Source organism: Notamacropus eugenii, chromosome 3 (assembly GCF_028372415.1).
Source record: "Notamacropus eugenii isolate mMacEug1 chromosome 3, mMacEug1.pri_v2, whole genome shotgun sequence".
Classification (NCBI taxonomy): Eukaryota; Metazoa; Chordata; class Mammalia; order Diprotodontia; family Macropodidae; genus Notamacropus; species Notamacropus eugenii.
In genome coordinates, this window is record NC_092874.1 from 289,991,227 (window position 1) to 290,016,285 (window position 25,059).

Below are 25,059 nucleotides of genomic sequence, written 5' to 3' on the forward strand. Positions count from 1 at the left end.
TGGGAATGAGAGGTACTGTGCTCCACAACAACCCTGGGAGGGAGGGGCTGTTATTATCCCCAGTTTACAGTTGGGGAAACTGAGGCAGACAGCAGTTAAATGACTTTTCCAAGGTTACACAACCAGTAAGCGTCTGAGGCTGGATTTGAGCTCAGGTTTTGTTGACGCGAGGCCTGGTGCCTTATTTCCACGCTGGCCACTTCCACACTGGCTACTGTCCAAATTTAGTTCCTCCTTAACTGAAAAATGGGGATAATAGTAGCACTTACTGTCTAGGGTTGTTGGCAGGATCAGATAAGATAATATAGTGTCTGGCCCACAGGACGTGTGATATAAGTAATAATATAAATATTATTACTATTAAGTTTGGTTAATTACTATTATGTTATGCTTTTAATTACCATTACGTTTATTAAATTTATTAATGTAATAATAAAATACAAGTATGCAACATAATACAAATCTATATAATACAGAAACATAAATATAACAGAATAAGGAAATTAATAATATTAACGTAACATATTATTATAGCTCCAAAGTACACTCTCCTCTTGATCCTGCACCTGTGCATTTGTTTCTAAGCGGAAGCAAGGAGGAGAGCACTGGAAAAGTGGACAATGCAGGTATTGCCATCTATAGGTAGAAACTTTATTACAATGGTTTTTACCTTAATCTGGATACAAGACAACATGCAGAGAAATCTTATTACAAAAATTGGATCACCATTCTTAACTTTGCTCCCCCAATTTTTAAACAAAATTATCTTTTTTTCTGAATTTAGCAAATACCCAAAAAGAACACTTTTGCATATGAAGATTTGAGAAAGGATTATATGTGAAAGCTTTTTTTTGCATGTGTAATCATTCCAATATGTTACTTTCAAAACTATCCTACTTTTCTACGTTTCCTTCGGAACTTCCTTCTCCTCTCTTCTGTACATTTTAAAAAACGTTGCAATGACTTTCTTTTTTGGGGGGAGCCCTATCACTAGCTCCCTCAGCTCTCCCCCCAAATAAACACAATCCTTATAATACACACGCATAAACAAAACAAATTCCCACATCCCAACATGGGTTTCATTCTGCATCTTGAGTCTTTCATCCCTTTACAAAGAGATAGTGAAGAGCTTCACCCCAAGCCCCCTGGACACGATCAGAGTCCTCAAGTCTTTCAAACTTGTGACAACAGAGTTGTTATTACAGAAGCTGTTCCACCGATCCTATTCATTCTTCATCATTTCCAGGATGTTTACAAATTTCTCTGAAACCATCCTTTCCATCATCATCTAATCTAGCCCAGTCCTATTCATTGATGTGCCCTATTGATCCAGCCATTTCCCTACTGATGGGCACAGCCTTAGTTTTTGCCAACATGCAAAAGACTGCTATGAACACTTCTGTACGTGCGGGCCCTTTCCCTCTTTCTTCTATTTCTTTGAAATATTCCATATTCCAGTGGGCAGAGGGTATGTGCAGTTTAGGGGCACAGCTCCAAGTTGCTTTCCAGAAGGGCTGGACTCTGGGAACACTGTGTACTCTAAAAAGAGAAAAGTAGGTGTATGGTTTCACATGGAACTTTTTTGGGGGGTCGTCCTGCTATGAGTATAGAAATGCTCTTTTCTGGTGGATAGGCTCAGAATAGAAAAATAAGAAAAAATTCATGTTGATTGATTAAAGTTGGCATGTCTTTTTTCCTCTAGGTTAACCCAGCCCCCACCCCATTTTTGGGGCTCCCTTCAAAAGCACCTTTTTCAAGAGGCCTTTCCTGACCCCCCCATTACAACTGTCCAAAAAGGGAAATGGGTTTTCTTATTAAGTCAGATTTACCGCTGGATGGTGCTAAATTAAAATATGAAACTAAAATTTAATATTAATTTAATAAATTTAATCCAACACCCTGATTTTGCGAAGGAGGAAACTGAAAGCCAGAGGTGAGTGATAAGCCAGCCTTTAGGTAAGTATTTAACGATCGGATCTCGTCTGCTCCTCACAGCCCCCCTGGGGGGAGGTGCTCATGCCCCCTTTTTACATGAGGCTACACGGCTCGTGCAGGGCTGGATTTGAACTCGGGGCTTGGGAGGCGTCAGGGGCGGGATTTGGGAACCTGCCCCCAGCCGGGCGCGGGCTGCATGCCCACGTCTCGGGCACGCCCGCGGGGACTCGGGCTGGGCCACGGGATGCCCAGACTCTGCGCTCACAGCAGCGGTACTCCTGGAGACCGGCCGAGGGAGGCTCGCGCCTGCGCAGTGCCCTCAGGAGACGGCGGAGGTGTAGGGGCCGGTGTCCGGCGCTCCTCCCCCTCCCGCCCGCTCTCGAGGGCGCGCACGCAGCACAGCGGCGTCCCTCGGCCGCGCGCGCGCGCTCTCGGGGCCGCGGCCGCTGCGGCCCCGCCACTCCCCCCCGGCGCCCGGGGTCGGCGGCCCGACAGCAGGGGGCGCCCTCATGGGAGGGGGCGGGGGCGGGGCGGAGCTCCCGTGCCCCGGACCGAGGCGGGCGGTGGACAAGGCGGCTGAGGAGGCGGCGGCGGCAGCGTCCCGGTCCCTATCCTTGTCCTCGGCCCCGCGGCGGCCCGAGGAGCGACAAGGAGCCGCGGCGCCATGAAGCTGCGGGTCCGCGTTCGGAAGCGGACGGAGCCGCTGGAACTGCCAGGCGCCGAACCGACGCTCGGGGAGCTGCGCGCGCACCTGCGCCAGGCCCTGCTCCCCGCCTGGGGCTACAGGTGCTGCCGCCAGCTACCGCCTGGGAGGGAGGGGGAGGGAGGGGCGCATGCGCGGGGCCGCGAGAGAGAGGAAGGGGCGCGTGCGCGGGGCCGCGCGAGAGAGGAAGGGGCGCGTGCGCGGGGCCGCGAGAGAGAGGAAGGGGCGCGTGCGCGGGGCCGCGAGAGAGGAAGGGGTGCATGCGCTTTCCTACCTAGGCGCAGGGGAGAAGGGGGACGTGGTCTGGGAGGCCCTGGGCTCGGGTGCGGATGTACCCCTCCGCCGAATGTACCCCTCCGCCGAATGTGTGCGTGTGAGCGCATTGCACTTGGCATCCGGGGCCTAAGGCTACACTGAGCGTGTGCCCGGGGTTCGCATCCGTGTGGCCCACGTGCGGGTATCTGTGCCCCCCGGGGTGTTGGCGAGCGACCCGCTGTGCGTATCAGTGCGCGTGCGCCCCTCCGGGCACGTGGGGCTCCCCTTCGTACCTCGGGGTCCGAAGGTTGTGTGATGCCGGGGGCCGTAGAGGCAAGCCCGCCGCACGGAGGAGCCTCGGGATGGAGGCCCCGGTGCGGGGCCGGGGTGGCCGAGCGGGCCGGCCAAGAGCCGTGCCCGGGCCCCCTAGTAATGGGAAGGAGCCCCGCGAGGAGTGGCCGGGGTGACGAACTCGTGCAGCCCTGGTCCTGCCGTCTGAGAAGTAAATGAATGGCGAGGGCAGTGCCCGGCCCGGCGAGGGCAGGCGGGAGTGGTAGTTGTGGCCATTGCCGCCGGTGCCCCCAGATGCTCCCGTCCGGACCCCTGCTGAGTTGGGCAGCCCCCCCGGGCCTGAGCTTGTAAACAGACCGGGCGGTTTCACTTTTCTGCCCTCTTCTCGTCCCTGCGAGGAAAAGGAAACTGGAAGCAGAGGCTCCTTCCCGTGTCCCCCTCTGATAAGGGGATGCGCCGAGAAGGCGGTTGAGGCACGTCTGGAGGGTGGGAGGCGGAGGCGGAGGAGGTGCCAGGGCCCTGGTGCTGCCCAGAGATAGCGGCCCCGCCGGGAGCCCGCGGCGGTGCGTGGGACTGCGTGGAACCACGTGGGGACGAGGCTGAGTGGCCGCATGTCCATCTCTTTTATGTTAGGTTTTTGTCGATCCCTTTTTTCACGACCCAGATTCCCCCTCCATCTCTCCCCCAATTCCTTTCCAGAGAGTTACCTCTTGTAACAAAAAGAGGAGAGAAAAAGAGTAAGTAAAGTCAGTATATAGTAAAAAAATGTGACTTGATTGCAGTCCCTGCAAAGGCCTTTGGGATGTAGGAGGGTCTTTAGGCCTTTACGTCCCTTCTGCAGCTTAAATGTCTGTTCTGTTTTTAGTGAACACAATGTTAACAATCCCCGCAAAGACCTTCCACAGCAAAAACAAAAACCTCCTGCCATAGTCGGTGCTTTCCCCTTGGTTACATTACACACATGAGCTGTGCTCCTCCCTTCCCCCACTGCACAAAGTCCCTGAGGGCGGAAAGCCCCTTCACCTGCCTGCTGAGCTGCGCGGACCCCCTGCTGTCCCTGTGAAGGGCCGGGAGGGGGGAGCGCGGTCTGGCCGGGTTCTCTGCTGTGTCACAACATCGCTGCTGCGGTGTGTGCTCTTCTGCACCCCTCTTTTCTGATGAACCGTTCCTCCAAAGGCATCCGTTGATTTGTTGGTTCTTTTGGAGAGGTTTTTCCCTATTCCTGCCAAAGTTGGCACCGTGGTTATTTGAGCAGCTGGCAGGTTTTCTGCATTTTGTTTACAGAAGCATTTTGCAGATAGAAGCAGTCGCTTGTTTTCTGATAACCAGGAGTAATCTCCAGCCATTTAAATTTACAATTTAAAAATATGTATCACTAGCCATACAAATTAGCCCCTGAATCTGCTGAAATAGAAGGAATTTAATAAATAAAAGAAAGATCAAAAGCTAGTTTTCTTAAGCAATTTAGGAAATGAAGTTCTATGAAGAAGGAAAATTCTTTCCGCAGAATCTGACAAATGATGTTTTAAGTCCCCAGTTAACCCTCATAGACGTTGGTTGCCACTTCATCCAAAGGCTCCATAAATGTGCTTAATGGATCGTCTTATAATTTTTAAAAGTTATTGTTTACAACAGTGTTGGTGTTGGTCTTGTCATCTGTGATGGAGCTGTGATTGGGGTTCTTTGACTCTGACAGAGCCTGCTTTTGGGCCCAGAGAGGGCTGCTGGCCCTCTTGTTTAAAGATGATGCTCCTGACTCACCATCTGGGATGCCCGTACTTGGGGCTATTTGTGTAACAGTGGTGATGAATTTGCAGCATTTGCACACTCTCACTAGGCCTCCTTTGTGATTAATGGTGTACACCTGGGAAATAATGCCTGGGTCAGGTTGGAGATGCAGTTGTTCCTGGAGACAGAGGAAAGGAAGCTGCTTTGTGAAGGGATTGAACCCGTGGCCTCAGCTTCTCTAGCGTCATGATTTCACCAGTTATGTGAATCTTCTGAACGTTTCCTGTGGCAGAATCAGAATCACTTTATAACTGTAATGATACAGTTCTAAGTGATACGAGCAAGGCTTCTGTCAGCTCCCAGTCCCTGGGGTTTGCTTTCTGCGGTCATACCACACGTTTGCTGTGATTCTGAATGCATGATTAAAGCTCATGGTATTAACTGTCTCCTTATCCGTTTCATTTTGGCAGTTCTGACGTCCCGTTTTCAGTAACACTGAACAGCAGGGATGCCCTCACTGAAGATGAAAATACCTTGGCTTCCTATGGGATTGTTTCTGGGGACTTGATCTGTTTGGTTCTTGAGGAGGCCGCAGCAGAAACTCATGTGGCTCCATCTTCAGATTCAGCTGCTTTCCAGAGTAATCACGATCAGCCCTCTTTATCCAGCCAAGAGGAGCCTAAGGACCCAACCCCACAGCAGGCAGTCCAGCCTGCTGTCCAGAGGGTAGATGGCACGGTAAGGCCTAGGACAGAAACACCATGAGGGTGCTGCCTGAAGCCTTCATTGACTTCTGTGACTGTGTGGGCAGCTCCTGAGGTCAGGCCTGGAAGTCACATAGATCATCTTGGAGCTTGTGTTTCCCCGAGGGTCAGCTCTTAGTCCTCTGTACCCTCCCCTCCGTTTTCACTTGTTAAGAGCAATCCTCTTCCTTTGTTGCTTCAAGAGTCCAATCTTTGGGGTCTGCCTGTCCAGCTCATACCACTTACTGAAGCCTTGGACATTTAGACTTAGGTATCCCTGGTTGTCTTCATTTTCCCATTTCCATGAAGGACACCACTGTTCTCTGAGGCTTTAACCTTAGCTTTGTGCTTTACCTCTGCCTCACCTCCTGGGGGTGAGGGCAGTGGCTCGTTGCCTCCAGTCTCTCAGCAAAGCTTGTCACTTTATCCTTCAAAATGCCAACAAGATTCGGCCCTCCTTCTCCCCCTCCAGGCTCTTGTCACTTCCTGCCCGAAATCCTGCCCTCCCCTCCTAGTCCATGGGTTGTCACCCTTTCTGGGTCTGGTTCAGACCTTGTCTCAAACCTAAGTTTTTAATCAAGTGAAAGAAATGCTCCTGAGGTGTCCTTGTCCCCATCTACCTGGCAGCTCGTCCCAGCCTCAGCCTCCTGTCTCTGGGTCTTCAGAGCTTGTTCCAGTGGTGCCTCTAGCAGAACGCTTCCTGGATGCCCTGGCTGTGCAGAGCGTCTTCTGGACACTCCCTCCTTCTCACCCCCAATGATCTTGTTTTCCTTCCTGTTTGCTTTTTTCCATGTTTCTGTGGATGAAGCTGTTTCCCCAGGTAGAAGGTGAACTCTGTAAGGACCAGGGCCTGTGCTGCCACTGCTGTGACGCCAAGCTTGGGCCATTGTTGCTCAGTTTTCTGTTCCAGCCTCCCCTCTTGCCTCTCGCTCACCCGTGCCCTCACTGCGACCTTCAGTTCTTCTCCCTTGGCCTCCTGTCCCAGGCCCTTGCTCCTCTTCTGGCCTCCCTCTCGGCCCTGTTTCTGACCAGTTCTCCCCTCAAGCTCTTGCTTTTGCTGCTTATTCCTGGCCAGACCCTCTCCCTTCCCTGTTCCCTGAGGCCTGTTCTGGACCTTTCTGTACTCCTGGTATCTTGTTCACTCCCAGAGCTCCTGTTATCCCTGTGCACCGGGTGCTGAGGCTTTCTGTCTGGCCCTCTGGCCTGGCATCACTGGCATCTGGGCTTTACCCAGATGTGCCACGTGCATCTCAGATTGAACATGCTTACATCCTTCTCTCTTCCCACCTGCCTTTTCTTCTCGACTTTCCTCTTTCTGTGGAAGGTCCCACCGTCCTCCTAGTCCTGTAGCTCTGCCATTACAGAATCATCCTGGACTGTTTCCTCCCCCTGCCACCCTTCCTCATATGCCTTCTCTTCTTGATTCTTCCCCCACATGGATTTTGCCTCTGCCCCCTTTTTGTCTACATGACCACTGCCCTGATTTGGGCCCTTATCACCTGTGGTCCTGGACTGTGGTAATTGTTTCCTGAATGATGTCCCTGCTTCATAGGCCATTGGCCCTCCTCTGTTTCCTCCCAGGGAACCAACCTGCCTTTCATATAGTTACTACTATGTTCTTTTCCTTCTCAGAAATCTCCATGTACTCCTCGTGGACTTTAGGATGAGATTCATAACTTTCCAGCCTGGTTCCAGGCTCCCTTTTCGGACCAATTTTATTTCTCTCTTTCACACCCTAGCCAATCTAGCCCACGTTGTCCACTCATTGCTCCACCAGATTGGTAGTCTGCCTCCTGCTGGAATGATCCCCCTCTTCTTTCTCTTCAGATTTTAGCTGCTCTCATGACTGGGTAGGGCCCCTTCTTGTATGAAGCTTTTTCTGATACCCTAGGTGGCTTTCCCCATCCTCATGTTTCCTGGTATTTATTGAACTTCATAGCTATTCTCACCCCAGGAGAAGGGAAACTCCTCGGGCCTAGGACCTGTTTCAGTTTTGCTTTCCCCTAATGCCTGGTAAGGAGCCTTGCATGGCATCAGTGCCAAAGTTATGTGTTCTGCCTGTATTATGATCCTGGACTTGGAGCTCCCAAAAGGGCCTCTTTGTTCTGCCACTCAAGCCTTTCTCTTTTTCTCCCTTTTCTGTAGATGCTAGACAATTTATAGAAAAATCAGTAAGGGAGGGTCTCCTCCAGGGTCGGTCCAAGTTGTGTCCTCTGAGGCCAAGCAGACAGTGCCCCTCCTTCCCTGGCAAGACACTGCTCACACCCTGGGAGACAGCTTTCCTTTTATCCTGCCCACGGCTGACCTCCTGCAGTTACATGGCCTGACTCTCCTCAGGGCTGCTGCTTGCCTCTTCTCTCTGGGTGTTATTGGGCACACCTGATGGTCCCTTGGGAAGATCTCCCCTTCCTTCCCATGTTCTCAGGGGCTCTTCTCCTAGGTCAGCCTACCTGTATCTGCTGTTACTTGGCTGCTCATTGAGTTTGGAGTACACTAAAACCCAGAGGCCTTTTTCATATAGGCAGTGTCACATTTCTTTCTCTTAAATTCTGTCTTGTTAGCTTTAACCCAACATCTCAACCCAATCAAGGTATTACCTGATGCCAGTTCTGTTGTCACACAACATGTCAGCTCTCTGAACCAGTGTTGTATCTTCTGCTGATTGGAGAAGCATTCCAGCTGTGCGTTCATCCAAATAGTTGATGAAAATGTTAGAAACAGGCGTATGTTTTGATGTGAAAATGCTCACTGGTTATCAGTCAGAGGCCTCTGTTTGACCCCTGCCCTGTCACCTCTGTGACTCTTGGCATGTTGTTGACCTCTCCAGACCTTGGCCACCTTCGCTGCAGGGGTCAGACTCTGATCTTTTGGATGGGGCTGAGGACAGAGCTGGGGATGGAAGCCAGATTGCAAAGGGTTTGATATGTGAATGGGAGAGAAAACAGACCATACCTTTTTCTAGGCTATGAAAAGGGAGAGCTACAGGAGGATAGCGTGAAGGGTGGCAGAGTCATGTGAGAGTCTTTAAGGATGGTGAGAGATGTGAAATCATGGGATGGGCTAGGCTCCTGGGATCCGAGGGACACATCAAGGGCTGGCCTTGGTGAGAGAAGGGGCCATCATGTACTCTTTGGCCCCATAAGGTAGAGCCAAGAATGCTGGGTGGCATGGAGGAGAGAGGTCAGTTGCTCAGGAAGCATTTTTTAGGAGAGGAAGACAATCTTTGTAACAACAAGAGCATGCCAATGGTCCAGCTTTGTCCCATTCGTCCCTGAGAATCTTTGCCAGTCTAGAGCTGAGGGCTGGCTGGTGTTAGTTTCTAGGTTGTGATGAAGGCAAGAACCCTCCTGTCAGCATCTTCCCCATCAGATCTCTGTACTGAGGCTGGAAACCAAGTGTGGGACTAAGGATGGGGGTGACTTTTACTGTGGTTCATGGTTTTTTCTCTTTCAGCTAGGATCTGGTCTCGATTTTGACGCTGAGTTAATTCAGGAGGATGTGGATATGGAAGAGGGTGTAGGATCCTATCCCACAGAACCAATGCTGTGCAGCGAAGCTGTGGACGGGCAGGTGCCACATTCTTTGGAGACGCTGTACCACTCGGCGGAGTGCAGTAGTGCCAATGATGCCTTGATTGTTTTGGTGCATCTTCTGATGCTGGAATCCGGCTACACCCCCTTGGTGAGTCCTGCAGGAGAGCCTAGGCTTGGGGTTGGGGTGGGTTGAGCTAGTAGAGTGATGTGGTTGGTGTCAATTACTGGCCCTCTCTGGGCCTCACCTGGCTCCTCTCTAAAGTGATAGGATTTTGTTAGGTGATGCAGCTTTCTATCTTATCTCTGATGCTCTGTGATCTGTGACATGAACAGTAAACTGGGAAGTCAGGCTGTCTTCTAACAGGCAGATTAGGACACTGGTGTATTGTGGAAATGTTGGCAAGGGGTTGTGGTCACTGCCCAGGCTGGCTTTTTCCTCCTCCCTGAGCAGGGTTTGTTTAGGAGGCTCAGGGTGAATGTGGTAAAAGGATTGCAGAAGGTCATATGGGGGGTGGGGTGGGGTGGTGTGTTTGTGTGTGTGTGCGTGCGCGTGCATGCGTGTTCACTGAGGGGGCTGAGAGAGTGGTGGGAGCTGGAAGGCTGGGGAGGAGCTAGTCTTTTTTCACGAAGGACTCTGGAAACAGTGGCAGGAAGGGACGGGAAATTCTACTCCCCATCCACCCTCTAGCTTGTTAAATGTAAAGAAGACTCGGCAGAGCTACCCTCATCTTCCTTCTTGCTGGGAAATGAGGGGCATTTTACGTAGTAGAGCAAGGAGAGCTGGTCCCTGTGACACTGGAGAGTGGCCAGGGAGGCTTCCTGTCCTCTCTCTGTACTCGAGTGCTGGATACCCAGGAATCAACTTCCTTCCTTTTCATGCTTTCTTGGCTGTCTTTTTCTCACCTCTCCCTCATATATGGCTGCATCCTTTGACCCTGCTTGATTCTGGGTAGGGGATAGTGAGGTGAGAAGCCTTGGCTGTAGGAAAAGTTGAGGGAGTCACATTGCATCCCACTTGAGATGTGGGAGCCGCAGTCAAATTTATCTGCTTCCCAAAAGATTGGAGTCCAGGGGAGTCCTGTTGCCAGCTCAGGGTAGGAGGTCCTTCTGGTTTTTGGTCCTGTAGTACTGTATGTAGTTGTTTAAAAATGAAGGCTTAATGTCAGAGTCCATACTTTATGTTTTTTATCATGTCTGACATTTTTTTCACCCTGTTCTCCCTGCCCCACTTCCAGAATCTTGTATATTTTATGCTATTTCTCTTACCAGTAAAAAGGCAACCAAGTCTCTTTGAAATGGAGGAGGTTTTGTGGTATTGATCCATGAGCACTGGAAACAAATTTTAACTAAAATCTTTGATTTCTTCCCCTTCGGTGTTTACAATCCAGATCACTTGATTTGGGATGGGAGGAAATGGGGACTGAGAGGGTTATTTCTAGAGACTCTCTGAGCTTCTTGAAACGTTCCTTGGTTTGTGGGTAACACCTTCCTTCTTTGTTTATGATCCCTTTCTTTTGCACCCAGGGCACTGAAGCAAAAGCTGTGTCCATGCCCGAGAAGTGGCGATTGGGAGGTGTCTATAAGTTGCAGTATACTCATCCTCTCTGTGAAGATGGCATCTCTGCACTTACGTGCGTTCCTCTGGGGAGCCTTGTTGTCATAAATGGTAATCTGACAGGCCAGGTAGTTGACTTCTGCCTGGAATTACTTTTTAACATTCTGCCCCACAGGTCCCAAATGTACCATTTCTGTTATTAGGCCAGGCCCCTTATTTATCTGCACCAGTCAGTCTCTTAGTCCCCCGTAGCCTTGGTTTCCTTATCTGCAAAATGTAAAGTGCTTTGTGACTTTTACATTCCACAAATACAAGTCATCCTTATTATTACCACTTCCTTTTTTCTGTGGCTTATAAGGATAGGGTAACAGACAGAATCCAGTAAGGACAGTGGCTTGGACTCTGCCTGACAGGTGTTTTGGGATGGCAAGGTGCTGGCCTGGAGCTCCTCTCCTCTGGGATGACTTACCTTGGTCAGTGTTGCTAAAGAAAGGCTTTTTTCCTCTTCCTGTAGGGGAAGGAAGCTTGATGCAGTAGGCCATGAGGGAGGGTGGACATTGAGGAGAAAGGCCGGAGGCTCAGCTGTGTCCTTATCTCCCCTTCCTGGGGGTAAAATTGAGATGTGGTGAAATCCTGGCCACTAACTTCTTAGCCAGTTTAGTGGCAGGTGTGTCGCTCGCACCAGGGTCTCATGCCCAGGAGGGGCAGTTAAGACAGTGCTTTTGCAGGAAAGCCACTCAGAATAAATAAATTCTTCCTTATGGCTAGGATTTTTTTCCTTGATAATGACATCTAAGAAATACCACCCTGGCATTTTATGGTACAGTCCAACAACTACTTGAGACCCTTCACCAACAACTAGTGGCCTGTGGACAATTTTTTAAGAACCACCCATCCTTTTGAGAGCTTTCTCTAGCATTCATTTTTGGTGTTGGGGGTTCAAGATTTTGCTGCCCAGTTTGTAAGCTGACATTGGAATGGTCACACTTTGAACCACAGTATTGTTCTTATTCAGCCCAATAATTTTGGGTATCCCTGATTCTCACAGTCCAGTGGAAACTCAGAGGTTGTCTAGTCCGAATTCTTAGATTCAGTGATTTGATGCTAAAAGGCATTTTAATGATGTACCCTTAACTCCTTATCCTTAGGAAGGGGGATTGGTCCCTTATTAGGTAATTCTAGGTATCTTGAATTAAACCAATAAATTCCTTTGAATTGTTACATGCAGTCGTCCGAAATTTGACGCTGATTGCTTTGGTGGCCTCTTGCAGTCCCAAGGAATAAGTGTTCAGATGGCCTGGCTGGTAGGTCTGGGCTCCTGCATATCCTGCTTTTAAGGAGTTCTCCTGAAGCGTGGAGTCTCAGGGACCTGTCATGGGGAAGGCTGTAGGTCTCAGGCTTAGTGTCAGGCTGCTCTTTTTGACTTGGTGTTGTGGAAGAGGTTCTTCAACCATTTGGGGGCTGTTTGCTGTTTATAAGGCAGAAATTGGTTTAATGGGAAAGTAAAGATGCCTTTTGATATTTGGGCCCTTGTCCTTGGGCGCTTATCAGTCCCTTGCAGACTTTCATGGGAGGCAGACATCTCAAACATGATTCTGAATTCTGAAAAGCAGTTATGTGTGCTCACAGTTCTTCCTTCCCAGCACATATGCACATCACTGGGCCTTTCATGGATGTGAAGAAATGTCCCTTTGTGTATGTGACTAGAAGGGGGCCTAGGGCAGCACCAGGGCTGCCCATCACTTGGGTCCGAGGCACTGTGGTATTCATGTCAGGAGCAGGCTCTGGGCCTCACTGCCAGAGGTTATGTCAAAAACAAACCAAGTTATTAGTGACCTTGTTAGAAATAATGACTTCATTGTGCTTAGCCTCCCTCCCTTAGCCTTGCTGCATTTGTTTCAATTCCTAACAAGTTGCTGTTGGCAGTACTTCCTAGGCATACATATAAAGACTCTTACTGTATTTTACCATGATATTTATAGGGACTTCACTTCTTGAAAATGCAGAGTTCAACTTGGGTAGCTCATTGGTTAAGGAACTGGTTAATGGTTTACAACAATTCATTGTATATAATTTGTGTCCTTTAAGAAGAATATAGTGCAGACAAAGAAATGAAAGAGTTAACCAGAAAAGAAAGCAGACATGAGCCTAGTATAATCTCACTTTGTTTTTTTTAATTTTGCAGCTACATTGAAAATCAACAATGAGATCAGGAGCGTGAAAAGATTACAGCTGTTGCCAGAGTCTTTTATTTGCCCCCATGAACAAGGTAATTTAGCTTCATGTCATTGGAGAACTGATCTGGGGATGAAACTTAGCCTAGAAAGTGACTGTACATGGTGTTTGGGGAAAAAAAATCAATTTGATTTAGAAAAAGATTAAGGAAAAATATTATCAGATTTCTAAAAGCATGAAAAGGTTTTGATGATGGGACTTCCACCAGTGCCTCTTGTCTTTGTTCACCCCCTTCCCACCCCAAGTGGCCTTGAGGAAATGTGGTAGGGGTAAAGAAATCTTTATTTGTGGTCACACATTTTTTTTTTCTATTTTAAAAAGACCTATTTTACGTGGTTACTGAGAATAAAACTTTTCAGATTCCAAAAAATACATTATTAAAAATGTTATTTCCCTGTACCTTAAGAGCACTGAATTATCTAGTATTTAGAATATCTCTGTAAAATGATAACAATTTATCATGCTCAGTGGGGTATCGTTAGGGCTTACATCATTTTTGAAAATCAGTGTCATCTTTTTGGACTCTTTCTACTGGAATGTTCCGTGAAAGGCAACCATTTACCAAGTATCAACTGTATGCCAGGCACTGTGCTGGTTGCTGTGGATCCAAAGACAAAAGTGAAATAGCCTTGCCCTCAGGGAACTTACATTTGATCGGGGAGAGGACACGTCCACACACAGGCCTGTACAAGACACATACAAAGTCAGTACTTGGTTGCCACAGGGGGAAGGCGTGATCGGTTGGAAGGACCAGGAAAAGCTTCTGGCAGAAGCTGCCTGTGATATTGAGGAGCAGAGGATCTGGGGGTCTGGGGCCAGCTAGGGGGAAGGTGTCGGGGTGGGAAATGGAGCGCGTGTTGGAGAGGCCCCCAGTAGGCCAGTGCAGTGGGAGCAGAGCAGTGTGTGGGGGTTGGAAGACTGCCTGAGAAACCTACAGAAATACAGAAGGATCATGTTGGGAAGAGTCTTGAATGCCAGCAGAAAAATTTATATTTAGACGCGGTAGGGATTCGTTGAAATTTATTGAATAGAAGCTGGGTATACAGTTCTCCCTTCCACATCGCGACTTTCCGCATTGCAGTTTCAATACATTGTGGGTCAGTGTAAGAGATTAAATGGGCATTTTGGGGGAGTTTTGTGGAAGCTGCACATGACACAAAAATGTTTAGAAAACCAGAAATGCATAAAATATATGGGTAGTATAATAACCCAAAATTTACAGTAAGGTACCATAAATACCCCATAAAAGAAAAAGAAAAAATGCAGACTTCTCTGGTACAAAGGGAGTGCCAAAAAATTTTATGTGAATTTCCCAGATTGTGGGGGTGCTGTGCCCCTAACCTCCATAATGTGGAAGGGATAACTGCATAGTATAAGACTTCTGTTCCCTGAAAAGAACAATATATAGCTTTACTATTTTAAGAAGCCAAAGAGGAGATAGTGAAAGAAAACATCCTCCATGGTTTGTGTGTCCATATAAACCTGTTTGCTGCCAAGGACACCAGTTTTGCCAGGGTTTACATTGGTATGCTTGGCAAAGCCTGCCTAGTGCTCCCTCTGAGGAGGGCATGAGTGTGAGCTAAACCGAGGCTCCATCGGAGGCAAGGCCATTGCCTGCAGCAGGCACTGGATGGACGTGGCTCTGATTCTCATCTAGAGGTTGGTATTTTGCAGGGCAACATTGCTCATGACCTTCCAGAAAGTGTCCTGTGAGGCTGCTTTGGAGGCACTTTGGGGCTGGGTGGGCCATTAAACATCTGAGCTAATTACAGCATTTCTTATGGAATGTTAACGATGGGGCTGAGTTTATAAAGCCACAAATATGCTTGAAGTTGGTTGGATTTGGATCAGGACATTTCTATAAGTGCTGGCTTAGGATAAATCGAGAGGCAAGGCCTGTGTAGAAACAGCAGAGTCCATGTGAAAATCTTGAGACTGTGCATGATGTAGGTAGGGTAGGGCTTCTGTGAGAGAATTTTGGAATCTGTAATATTTTCCCTTCCAAAATATTGCAGGTGGAAATTATGCGTGTATCAAAAAATAAGATGCTTGGCAGATTTAAGTATGAATTGTTTTTCTCTGGGGGAAACTGTTTGCTTTTAGGCCTCTAGACCAACATTTGTGAGTCATTTCAATATATTTCAAGCCCAGTCTGTGACTACTTGAACATTACTATAGCACTCTCACCAGAATGCCCGTCCCAGTCAGATGCCTTATCTGACTGCTTTAAATGGAGACAGAAGTATCAAGGTAACAGAAGAGAGGTGAATAATGGACCTTCATTCATAATCTGCTTCAACTGGAAACCATTTAATTTTGAAAAAGAAATCTGCCAAAGGTTTTTTTTTTTTTGCCAACAGATTTTTTTATAATGGATTTTTACTGCACTGCAAACTCATTAATTATTGATGGCAGTCTCATGAGTCTTTAATTGGCATAGTGCTTCCCATGTGAATGGTGCCATTATTTATGGCCACTTGGAAATCTCCAACTACATCTTGAAGTGTGAGACTGTATTTTTGTCCCCAGGCTATGTTAGAAAATCATGAATTCACACTTGAATGAGAGGCCACGACCTCTAGATTTTTCATATTGCACTTCTGCATTGGATATAAATATCATTAGTGTTCTTGGTAATGCCAGGAGCCTGGGCTGCGCGTGTTCCCTGATTCTTACCCATGATGTGCTTACAAGAAACGTTGCCTTGGCACTCTGCAGTGAGTAGGTGGCACCGCCGCTGGCACTGGGGTGCTTGGGCAACAGCAGTCTTCCCTTTTCAGACCTGGATGCCACATCCTCCAGTTACAGAGAGTTGGTCCTGCTCTCTGCTCCCAGGAAGCTGTGTTATTCCAGATGTTAGCTTTAATGAGAAATTTGGTTCGTGAAGAAAGCCAGCTTGTCAAACCATCAAATCAGCTGGTTGCTTCTCAGTGTGTTGGGTTGTTTGGCTTTATGCTCTTTCATCTTTTGTCTCAGCAGAGGAAAACGTGGCCAGCAAATACAAAGACCTCCAGAAGCTGTCCCGCCTTTTTAAAGACCAGCTGGTCTATCCTCTTCTGGCTTTTGCCCGACAAGGTGAGCAAAATGCTGGGGCCCTCCTTCACACCCAAGACCCCGGCTGGGCTGCCATTTGTTAAATTGAACGGGTGCTTCTCTTGCTTCTGCTGTTGATTAGCTGGGTCACCTTGGGCAAGTCATTGACCTTCCCTGGGCCTCAGTCTCCTCATCTTCCCCTGCAGGGCCCTTGCAGATCTGGGTCCTCAGAGGCAACTATGCAAAGCTGTATGTAAGGTGCTAGCAGAGAGTGAAGAGTGTCTCCCCTCCATGGAATTTGTCATCTAGAATGATAGGCTCCATGTGCAGTCAGGTCAGATCACCAAGTATTTATTAAGTGTCTGTTCTATACTAGACCCTGGACTAAACACTGAGAATTCAGGGAATCCTGCTCTGCAGGGCCCCTTGTCTAAGTGGGGGAGACATCATTCGAGGGACTAGGTAGGGATGAGCTATCGACAGCATTGGGTGCTTTATGGGGGAACAGGAAAGGCTTCTGCACAAGGAGGGATTTGAGGTCCCCCTTCCTGGGGGATCTGAAGGAGACCAAGGAAGCTAGGAGGGGGAGATGAAAAAGGAGAGCATTCTAGACATGGGGGTGACCAGTGCAAATGTCTGGAATTGGGAGATGTTTGTTGAGTGTGGTGTGGGAGGAACGTCAGGGAGGCCAGTGTCACTGGATTACGGAGTGTGAGGCATGGTGAGGGGATAAATTTAAATTGTAAGATGCCAGGAAAGGAAGAAAGGGGCTTCAGTATGGGGGGGGTGGTGGTTTAAAAGCCAAACACCCTGGAGGTTATGGGGCCCACTGGCATTGAGTGAATGGGGGTGATGTGGTCAGACCTGGGCTTTGGAAGATCAGCCTCGTGGAAGATAAGACTAGAATGAGGAGGGAGAAGCTAAAGGCGGGAAGCCTCCTCCACTCCTAGCCGCAACAGGCTCTTTCAGGGGTCCATTCAGGCGGAGAGCTAAATGAATCCTGTGGTCTGAGAAGTGGACAGTGGTGTGAGGTCAGGGGAAGGGCCTGGGGACCAAGGAAGGATTCCTGGAGGAGATAACATTTCAGCTGGGGCTTGAAGAGTGGAAAATTAACCTTGGGTATTTCTTTTTCCTTTTATTTGTTTCCTGGGTAACGGGAATTATGTTATCATCAATATTGGAAACTCTTTACGTGGGGTCAGTGACTCCTCTAATTTGAGAGGCTTGTGGTCCGGAGAGAGGTTCAGTGATTTCTCCATGGACTTGCTGTTTTGAGTGTGTCAGTGGCAGCACTTGAGGCCTCCTACCTCCTTGCCTCTCATTTCTAGGAAACTGCCCGATGTTTAGTTTTACGTAGAACACCTTCTTTTCTCACACATTCACCTTTACACAATGCTCTAGGTTGGCTTTTGTTGATTTCTGTTTCACTACGTCTGTATTATAAGCTCTCCACGTTGTAGACAATGGCCTGTTAAAAAAAATACAACAGTATATGCAACATATTCAAATATCAGTAGAACCAAAAAAAAAAAATCCTGGGTATTTTCTTAAGAGTTTACAACAAACAAGGGTTTTACTTGCATTGGTCTGAGAAATAAATCTATAGTGGAAACACCTCAGTGATCCATGTCAGAGCCCAGTGTAGCGGATGTTTCAGTCCTCTACATCCTTCCCTTTTTCCATTAGAAAAGCTCAGAGGCTCTTGGGGGGAAGCACCAGATCTCAGCCTCTATCTGCAACACTGGTCAAAGGCCAAGTCATCTCATTGGTTATGATCCAGTATTAAAACACTTTAAGGAGAATACCTAAGTATACTGTTTAAAACTCAGTTAAGACTTTAAATGGGAGAATGAGTTCTCTTTGTTATTAATAAGAATGTTATGAAAATTACCTGTAAAGTAAGAATTTAAATTTCCACAGGAGCTAGTCCTATTATAGACCATCCCTATTAATGAAGGCCTGTCATGGTGCAGATAATCTACAAATGGAGTCTGAAGACTAATGCATGTGCAACCCTATTGTTAAAAACTCTCTAAGGAATTATCCTCTGGCTCCTTATGAATGTTGTGATGGCCTCTTACCTTCTTTGCTTTTGTTAAGTATATGCCAGATAATCCCTTCTGGGCAGAAATGTGTGGGAATTCAAAGTTTGCTGTGGGTCATGAAGGGGTGTAGATGCCCAGCTTCTGGAGGGTTCGCTGGGCTTTGGGAGATCTTCATGCCACAGCAGCAGTGACTCATTTTTCTTTCCTTTTCTAGCTTTAAACTTGCCCGATGTGTTTGGTTTAGTTGTCCTTCCATTGGAATTAAAACTGCGGATTTTCCGACTCTTAGACGTCCGTTCAGTCCTGTCTCTGTCTGCAGTTTGTCGTGACCTTTTCATCGCTTCGAATGACCAGCTTCTGTGGAGGTTTATGTACTTACGGGATTTTCGAGGTGATTTTCAGAGCATTCTAATTAATGACGAAAGAGACTTAGTTTTCCCCATCTCCATTTGAAGTCTTAATTGAGTAGGATTTGCCAAGAGTTTTTAATAGTATCCTTTGGTTGTTTTCCTCAAAGTGTTTTAAAATTAATTGATTGTAACCAATAGCATGAATTAGACCAGAAAGAGTCTGGCTTTTGCATTGCTTTGCAAATGTCCCGAGAGCTTCCACTTTGCATCTAATTCCCATATTCTCCTAAACACGTATAGTTCATTATTTAAATGAATGTTGCAGCCAACTTCCCTAAGAGAGAACGAATAGAGCCTGTTCTCCAGCCCAGGAAATCCCTATTGTGCAAATAATCTTTGCTAAGGAATGATAGCCCTGATCCTGCCATGAAAGCTGTCCTGTAAAAACTTGGAACATTTAAAGATGTGAAGAAGCTGTGGAACGGGAGGGGAGCTTATGAGACCAGGCCTGGCCCAGAAAAAAGCGGTCCAGCAGGACTGACCTGTCTGGGTTTTGCCTATGTCCTCCTCTCCCTCCCCTTCCCCCGTCTGCAGTGTGAGATGTTTCCAATTAGAGATTTCTCTGGATTGGAAACACTTGTTTTAAGTGATGGTCACACTTTAGTATGAATTAGTTTGCCAAATAACTTTCCTCGTGCCATTTTGCTGAGCCTCCCTTGTTCCATTTGGAGTCAAAGCCTTTGTTTTCTGTGACCTCTGGTGAGTGACTGCCGTCCCTGCCCCCTCATTAGTTAGCTGTAGCATGGAAGAGGTCAGAGTGGACAACTTTGCTCCCTTTGGACTCTAAAGCCAGTGATCCTGTACTTGAAGGGAGGTGGGGAGAGGGGGGAGGGGCTGAGGAGAAGGCAGGCAGTAAGTTCTCTTGTTCCTCTCAAGGAGTCTACACCGAATTCTCAGAGAGGGTCCATATGGCCCAAGTCCTGGCCCTTCTGCTACACTAGTCCTTGCTGTACTCATGGGCTTCCTGCCTTCATGTGGGCCACCAGGAGCCTGAATTTGGGGTGAGGGGTGCAGGCATAGGGTGGGGGAAAAGGTGTACACTATACCCCATGAACCCAGTCTGCCTCAGGGAGTCCTACATTTATGGGCCCCCTTTGAACTTTGCCTTGGAGCAAATGAGTCTGGATTGGTTTTCAAGCATGGGAACCATTGAGATGCTCTGGAGGGTAATGGTTAGAGCCCCCTGAGGCTGGGGGTTTTGTAGCCTTGACCCATCCTGGGTGTATGACTGCAGGTGGTTAAGTTAGGGAGGAGTGGTCAGTTTGTGTCAGTGGAGGTGTTCCTGTGTTTGGAATTCCTGGTCCTAGTGAAATGACCGATTGGGACCCCTCAGGGTTAGGGGAAAGGAAGGGAGATGGCATGAGGCCATCAAGTGGCACTGGGAGGCGGCTCCAAGCTTCTGGCATTGGTTTGTTCCCAGACATCATGCCAGTTCTTCTCTTTCGGCCCCTTGAGCTCCTTCCCAACACAAAGTGCCTTTTGAGCAGTCATTAGCAGACCCTTGGGAGGAGGAATGACTTCCAGGGGTGCCTCCCCGGTGCGGAATCACTGATGGGACAGAGGCCCTGCTCCCCTCAGGCTCTACAGGACACCGTCTGGTCCACTGTCTAAACATTCTGTGAATGTGACCTTCCCTGAGAAATGGCCTGAGGAACCAGGAAGCAGGGGAGCTGCTCCAGGAAGGAGGCAGAGCAGAACCTTTTCAGTGGGGTGGGTTCCCATCTTAGTTTCATGACACTGACACTGTCCCCAGAGCCTCTTTGAAAAGGTCCTGAGGCCTCCGGGGCTCCTGGGAAAATGCCTGATAGCAGCTCCTCTTTAGAGCACAAGGTTTAGTTTAAGAGGGGTGGTCAGTGAGCCCTAGAGCTGAGAAAATTTGGCTGAGGAAGGGGGAAGTCACAGAGTAATGATCTGGGGCTGGTCCATGTAATCACATGCAACCCTGCCCACTTCAGGAAGTCCTGGGGAGGAACTGGAGCCAGAGTCATGAAGACAGGGCCCAGTTAGGTTCTGTCTGCTCTGTTTAAGAAAATGGGATGTAGATTTTGGTGTGTAAAATGAGGGGGGTGGTCTTTTACTTACGTGAAACACTTCTTCCCCTAATGATGTTGGACAGATGAGGTAATATGGAAATTTACTTAGAAATGTGTCTCTCTTTGTAGATTGTGCTGCCAGACCTCGAGACACTGATTGGAAAGAGGTAGGTGCCTTTAAATCCATTGTGACGGCTGTTGTCCATAGAGGGGAAGAAGGCTTAGCCAGGGGGTCAGCCAGTGTGGTTGTTGTGATGCGATGATGTGAAGGTATTTGAGGGGAGGGGCCCCTTGCCAAGAGGAGCAGTTTCTGGGGTGCCTGTTAGGCCTCACTTGGGCTAATGCAGTGTAGGTGGGGTCAGGCCTAGGATTCATGAATTTGTTCATTGTTATCTTTAGATTTGGGGTATTTGTTCACTATTGTGGGTGCGTGTGTGGGGGGGTATGTGCATGTGTGTACATGTTTTGTGTGTGTACATATACATATATGTATGTGGTACATATAGGTGTATGTGCTGCATGTATATATTCATATATATTTTTGCTTGTGTTTGTATGGTGTGTGTGTGTGTTTGTGTACACACACACATGGACTTTCTACCTTCACAAGGAGGCTGACAGCTTCTGGGCTGCAGGCCTTAACTGTAGGCCTGTGGACTTCTCTCCTCAGAAAGTCAAGCTCTTGAGAAGTGGTTGTGAATTTGATCACATTGTGTTTGGATTCACACTTACGGTTCTTTTACTTGTGCAAGAAGGAGGAAGGAGGGGATTTCTCTTGGGTGTAGCATAGGTGAATCTGTAACCTGAAAAGTAGTTCTTGTGGAAGGAAAAGCAACCCCCCTTCCCTTTACTACTCTGCTGTTTCTCTTCAGCTCTACAGGAAGCAAAAACAGAGGAAAGATGCCCTGAGATGGCGACACCCCATGTTCCTGCCGCCTCCGCCCCACCCCATGCCATTCCACCCCAGTCCCTTCTACCCTAGCCCCTTCCCTCCCAACCCCATGTATCCCCCAGGGATTATTGGTGGTGAATTTGATGAGAGACTAATGCTTCCTTATGTTGGGGACCCAATCAATTCACTCATCCCTGGCCCTGGGGAAACGCCCGGCCAGTTCTCCCCGTTCAGACCCCATTTTGATCCAATGGGCCCATTTCCTGGTCCCAATCCTGTCCTGCCAGGTCGAGGAGGCCCCAGTGACCGGTTTCCCTTCAGGCCCAGCCGCGGTCGGCCAACTGACATCCGTCTCTCGTTCATATGAAGATTTTTAAGCCCATTTGAGCTTGCTTTAGGTTCTGTTATTTTTCCCTTAAAACCACAATGTCATCTCCTTGGGGCTACATTTCCCTAGTGTTTTCTCATGGTTGTGCACTCCCAGGCCCTTTGACTAGGCCTGCTTCAAGTTTCCGATGGAGAGTGCGCTTGGCTTACCAGGTTGCTGAAGGCATTCCTGAGAAAAGGGTGTAACTCCAGAAGAAGAGGCGGCTGGGACTCCCCATTTTCTCTTCCCCATCTCAGAATCTGGGTGTCAAAGTTACAACATGCTGCATCAGATAAGACAGCTTAACCTGCAAAGTAACATGTCTGGTCAGACTTTTCTTACAGAAAGATGTATAATAAATACTTAGGAGATCTTCCCAACCTGACTTGGGCCTTGTTAACTATCAGAAACTCTTCTCTGTGTTGTTGAACTCCAGAGGATTCCTGCAAGGCACAGGGATCTTGCCTCTGGGGGGTCTTCTCAATTAGGGGATGCATGTGATGAATGAGTGATGAATGATTTATTCTTGAAATGGTTTCAAGTTTTGTGTCTTTCTGAACACCTTGATGCCTAGTTGGTAATCTGCTACTTTAAAAAAATTATTACATGAAAACCAGTTGTGGTTTTAAGACCACGTATACACAAAATTCAAGATTTTTATTTTTCTTACAAAAGACCAAACACAAACAGATCATCATACAAACACCTGTATGGAAACATGCTACAACGGGACCAGCATTGAAAATCTGAGTCGGCATGAGGGGAGAAAAAGACTGTTAGGGTCTTTAAGCATCTTAGGAATATTGCAGATGTGGCTTCCTCCTTCTAAAGTGTTAAGGGAACAGTTACTACCCTGAGTGTAAGGGAATGCCATTCTCTTTTTACTATAAACTGAGACCTTTTAAAAATGAATAACAGTGAATAACTTGAATCAATAGTATTTTCCCATGGGTCATGTCACAACATGTAGCTTAGGTAATTGGCACCATCTGTCTTTCTATCTATCTGTCTGTCTATCTCTCTGTCTGCCTATCTTCCTATCTTCCTATCACATATATTCCCACTGTAATTTGATTAAATAAGCATACATTTAATGCAGTTTAGCGTAGTTGGGTTCTGACTTTGAGACTCACCCCTTAAATTTTAATAGAAGTGGAAAGGTAAAGAAATGTTTGCACCTGTATTTTATTTACCAATACCCTTTTCAGAGCTGGTGATGTAAACACTTCTCAAATTGTGAAGGATCTTGAAGAAAATAACATTGAGACATTTGCAAACAACAAAGATCCCATATCTAAAAGGGATGATCCTAGTACAGTAGATTTTGAGGTATCGTCCTTGAGGTGATTGTGATGCTGGCGTCTGTCAGTTACAGCTACCATGTTTCCAGCCCCAGTGGCCACTCGCTGACAAAAATGGCCAGTGTCTCCTAAGTTTATGATTATGTGCACTTTGCCATGTTTCTTTCATGGAAATCAGATCGCAGAGTTCATCGAACTACCAATGTGTAGCAAACGTTCAATAATTCCTTAACTCTAGAGTTTTCATGGTTGTGTATCTAATGCCCCTTTGACAGATGGTGAAGCCAGGAAGACGAGTCAGGTATGTACGGTTAACAGCCCCCTAGAGCACACCTACAAAGGATCATGAGGTCTCTGAGGTCATCTTGGCCAACTGTGCAGCAGTCCTGCTATACTTAACAAGTGGTCATCTACTCTTTGCTTAAGGTCTCCAGTGATCAAGAACCCACTATTTCCCAGAGTGGTCCATTCCACTTTTAGACAGCTCTCATCACTAGGAAATCTGTCTCTTTCCAATTTCTACCCATTGCTGCTGGTTCTTCCCTCCTGGGACTCAACAGGACCAGTGTAAGCCTTCTTCTTCACAACAGTCCTTGGAATGGTTGTCAAGGTCATCTCTCTCATATCTCAGAGTCCTCTCCAGGCTTAGCACTCCTAATTCTTTCAGCCCATTTCCATTCCCCTCCCTGTCCTGGTGGCTTCCTTTTTGCCTGCTTCAGTTTGTCAATGTCCTTCCTCAAGTATGGTGCCCAGAGTGTGACATGAAACCTTAGATATGTGCCCCAAAGGTCTTTGCTTCTAATCCCTCTAATTTTCAATTCCAATTGAAATTCAAGTTCAGTTTACAATTCCTGTAAGTGAATCTCAGGGAGTCAAAAAGGGATTGAATTGTGGGGACTCCGATGTACATACTCAAGTCCACACTACCTAAGTTGAGACCAAATGATGATAAACTTCAAGGACTTCCCCAGCTCTAAGATTTTGCAGCCTCTTATATAGAACTTATTTTCTCCCCCTGCCACTTTGACTTTGCCAAACCCCAGGTCCCAAGATAGGCATTAGCTTTCTGGCTCTGAACGAATCTTGGGAAGTTGGGCATGGTGGTGGTGGTGTGCCAGATAGGCCTAGTAAGAAGAGAAGCAGCTCCTGAAAACCAAACATGGACGCGACCACCTCTCATTTTACAAACTATAGCAGGGGTCCAGTTTGAGTTAGGCACTCTGGGGTTATGATTTGGGAAGAAAGTTTGGAATTTTACTGTTACCCATCTGCCAGACCGGTATAGCCCCATAGACTACAGGCTCATCTGGCCAGCTTACACAGTTATCCTGTCTTCTCAGTAGGAACATAGGACTAAAGTGTATGTTCCATTCCAGATTAAAACACTTAAAATCAGAAAATTAGATTGAGGAGGACAAGGGAATATTACCTTGTTCCCCTGGTATCTCCCTTGTCATTTAGAAAACAAATGCAGCAGTGTTAGCTGTTTCTAAAAATAAATCAACTTAAAAAGTTTAGCAGGGGGCTTGCAGATCTTAATGCACCGTGCCCTGGTCTTTCCTGGATGGAGAGATAAAAGCTGCACTCTTAGGAAAATTGCTGTTCCGTGAACGTGGAGGCGAGCTGCCGGGCTCCAGGTGAGCGCTGTTTAATTACTGCCTATCAGGACCTTTCCCAGCTGGTTCCTCCAAATGTCTGCGTTGGGCTCTTCCCCTGGACCCTTCCCCCACTTCCAGTGCTGGGTTGTCTGAAAACAAGACTTGTGTGTATCCACCCTCTCCTCTGCTTTTGCTACTCACTGGCTTTGCCCTGGGAGGGCACAGGGAGTCCTTTGTGCCCTTTATGCATTGTGCCTTTTGTCAGTGCGCTGATCGGCCTGGGTTTTTTCCCATTCTGCTCCCCACCCTTACCCAAAAGGCTGCCCTTGTATTAGTCAGAATCTGCATATCAGAGAACACCAAAACATTCAATGCCAGCGGTGGCTCCTTTGTGGTTATATC

General features: G+C 47.6%; 2 protein-coding genes across 3 annotated transcripts; one reads left to right on the forward strand and one right to left on the reverse strand.

Moving 5' to 3' along the window:
* Positions 1-389: 389 nt before the first annotated feature.
* Positions 390-3,972, reverse strand: LOC140534626 (uncharacterized). Its single transcript, XM_072655851.1, has 2 exons — positions 3,187-3,972; positions 390-1,539 (listed from the first exon to the last, which is right to left on the reverse strand). The coding sequence occupies exons 1-2, from the start codon at positions 3,801-3,803 to the stop codon at positions 1,305-1,307; spliced, it is 852 nt and encodes a 283-aa protein (XP_072511952.1). The 5' UTR covers positions 3,804-3,972; the 3' UTR covers positions 390-1,304.
* FBXO7 (F-box protein 7) lies at positions 2,400-22,143 on the forward strand. 2 transcript variants are annotated; one of them, XM_072655849.1, is made up of 9 exons: positions 2,400-2,721; positions 5,383-5,650; positions 9,109-9,336; positions 10,713-10,854; positions 12,929-13,012; positions 15,955-16,053; positions 18,271-18,447; positions 20,629-20,666; positions 21,372-22,143. In XM_072655849.1, exons 1-9 carry the CDS (start codon positions 2,600-2,602, stop codon positions 21,756-21,758), a joined length of 1,545 nt encoding a protein of 514 aa, XP_072511950.1. In that variant the 5' UTR covers positions 2,400-2,599; the 3' UTR covers positions 21,759-22,143. The 2 variants fall into 2 exon arrangements, with proteins under 2 accessions (XP_072511950.1, XP_072511951.1); XM_072655850.1 differs by having other exon boundaries at positions 15,958-16,053.
* The last annotated feature ends 2,916 nt before the right edge of the window (positions 22,144-25,059 follow it).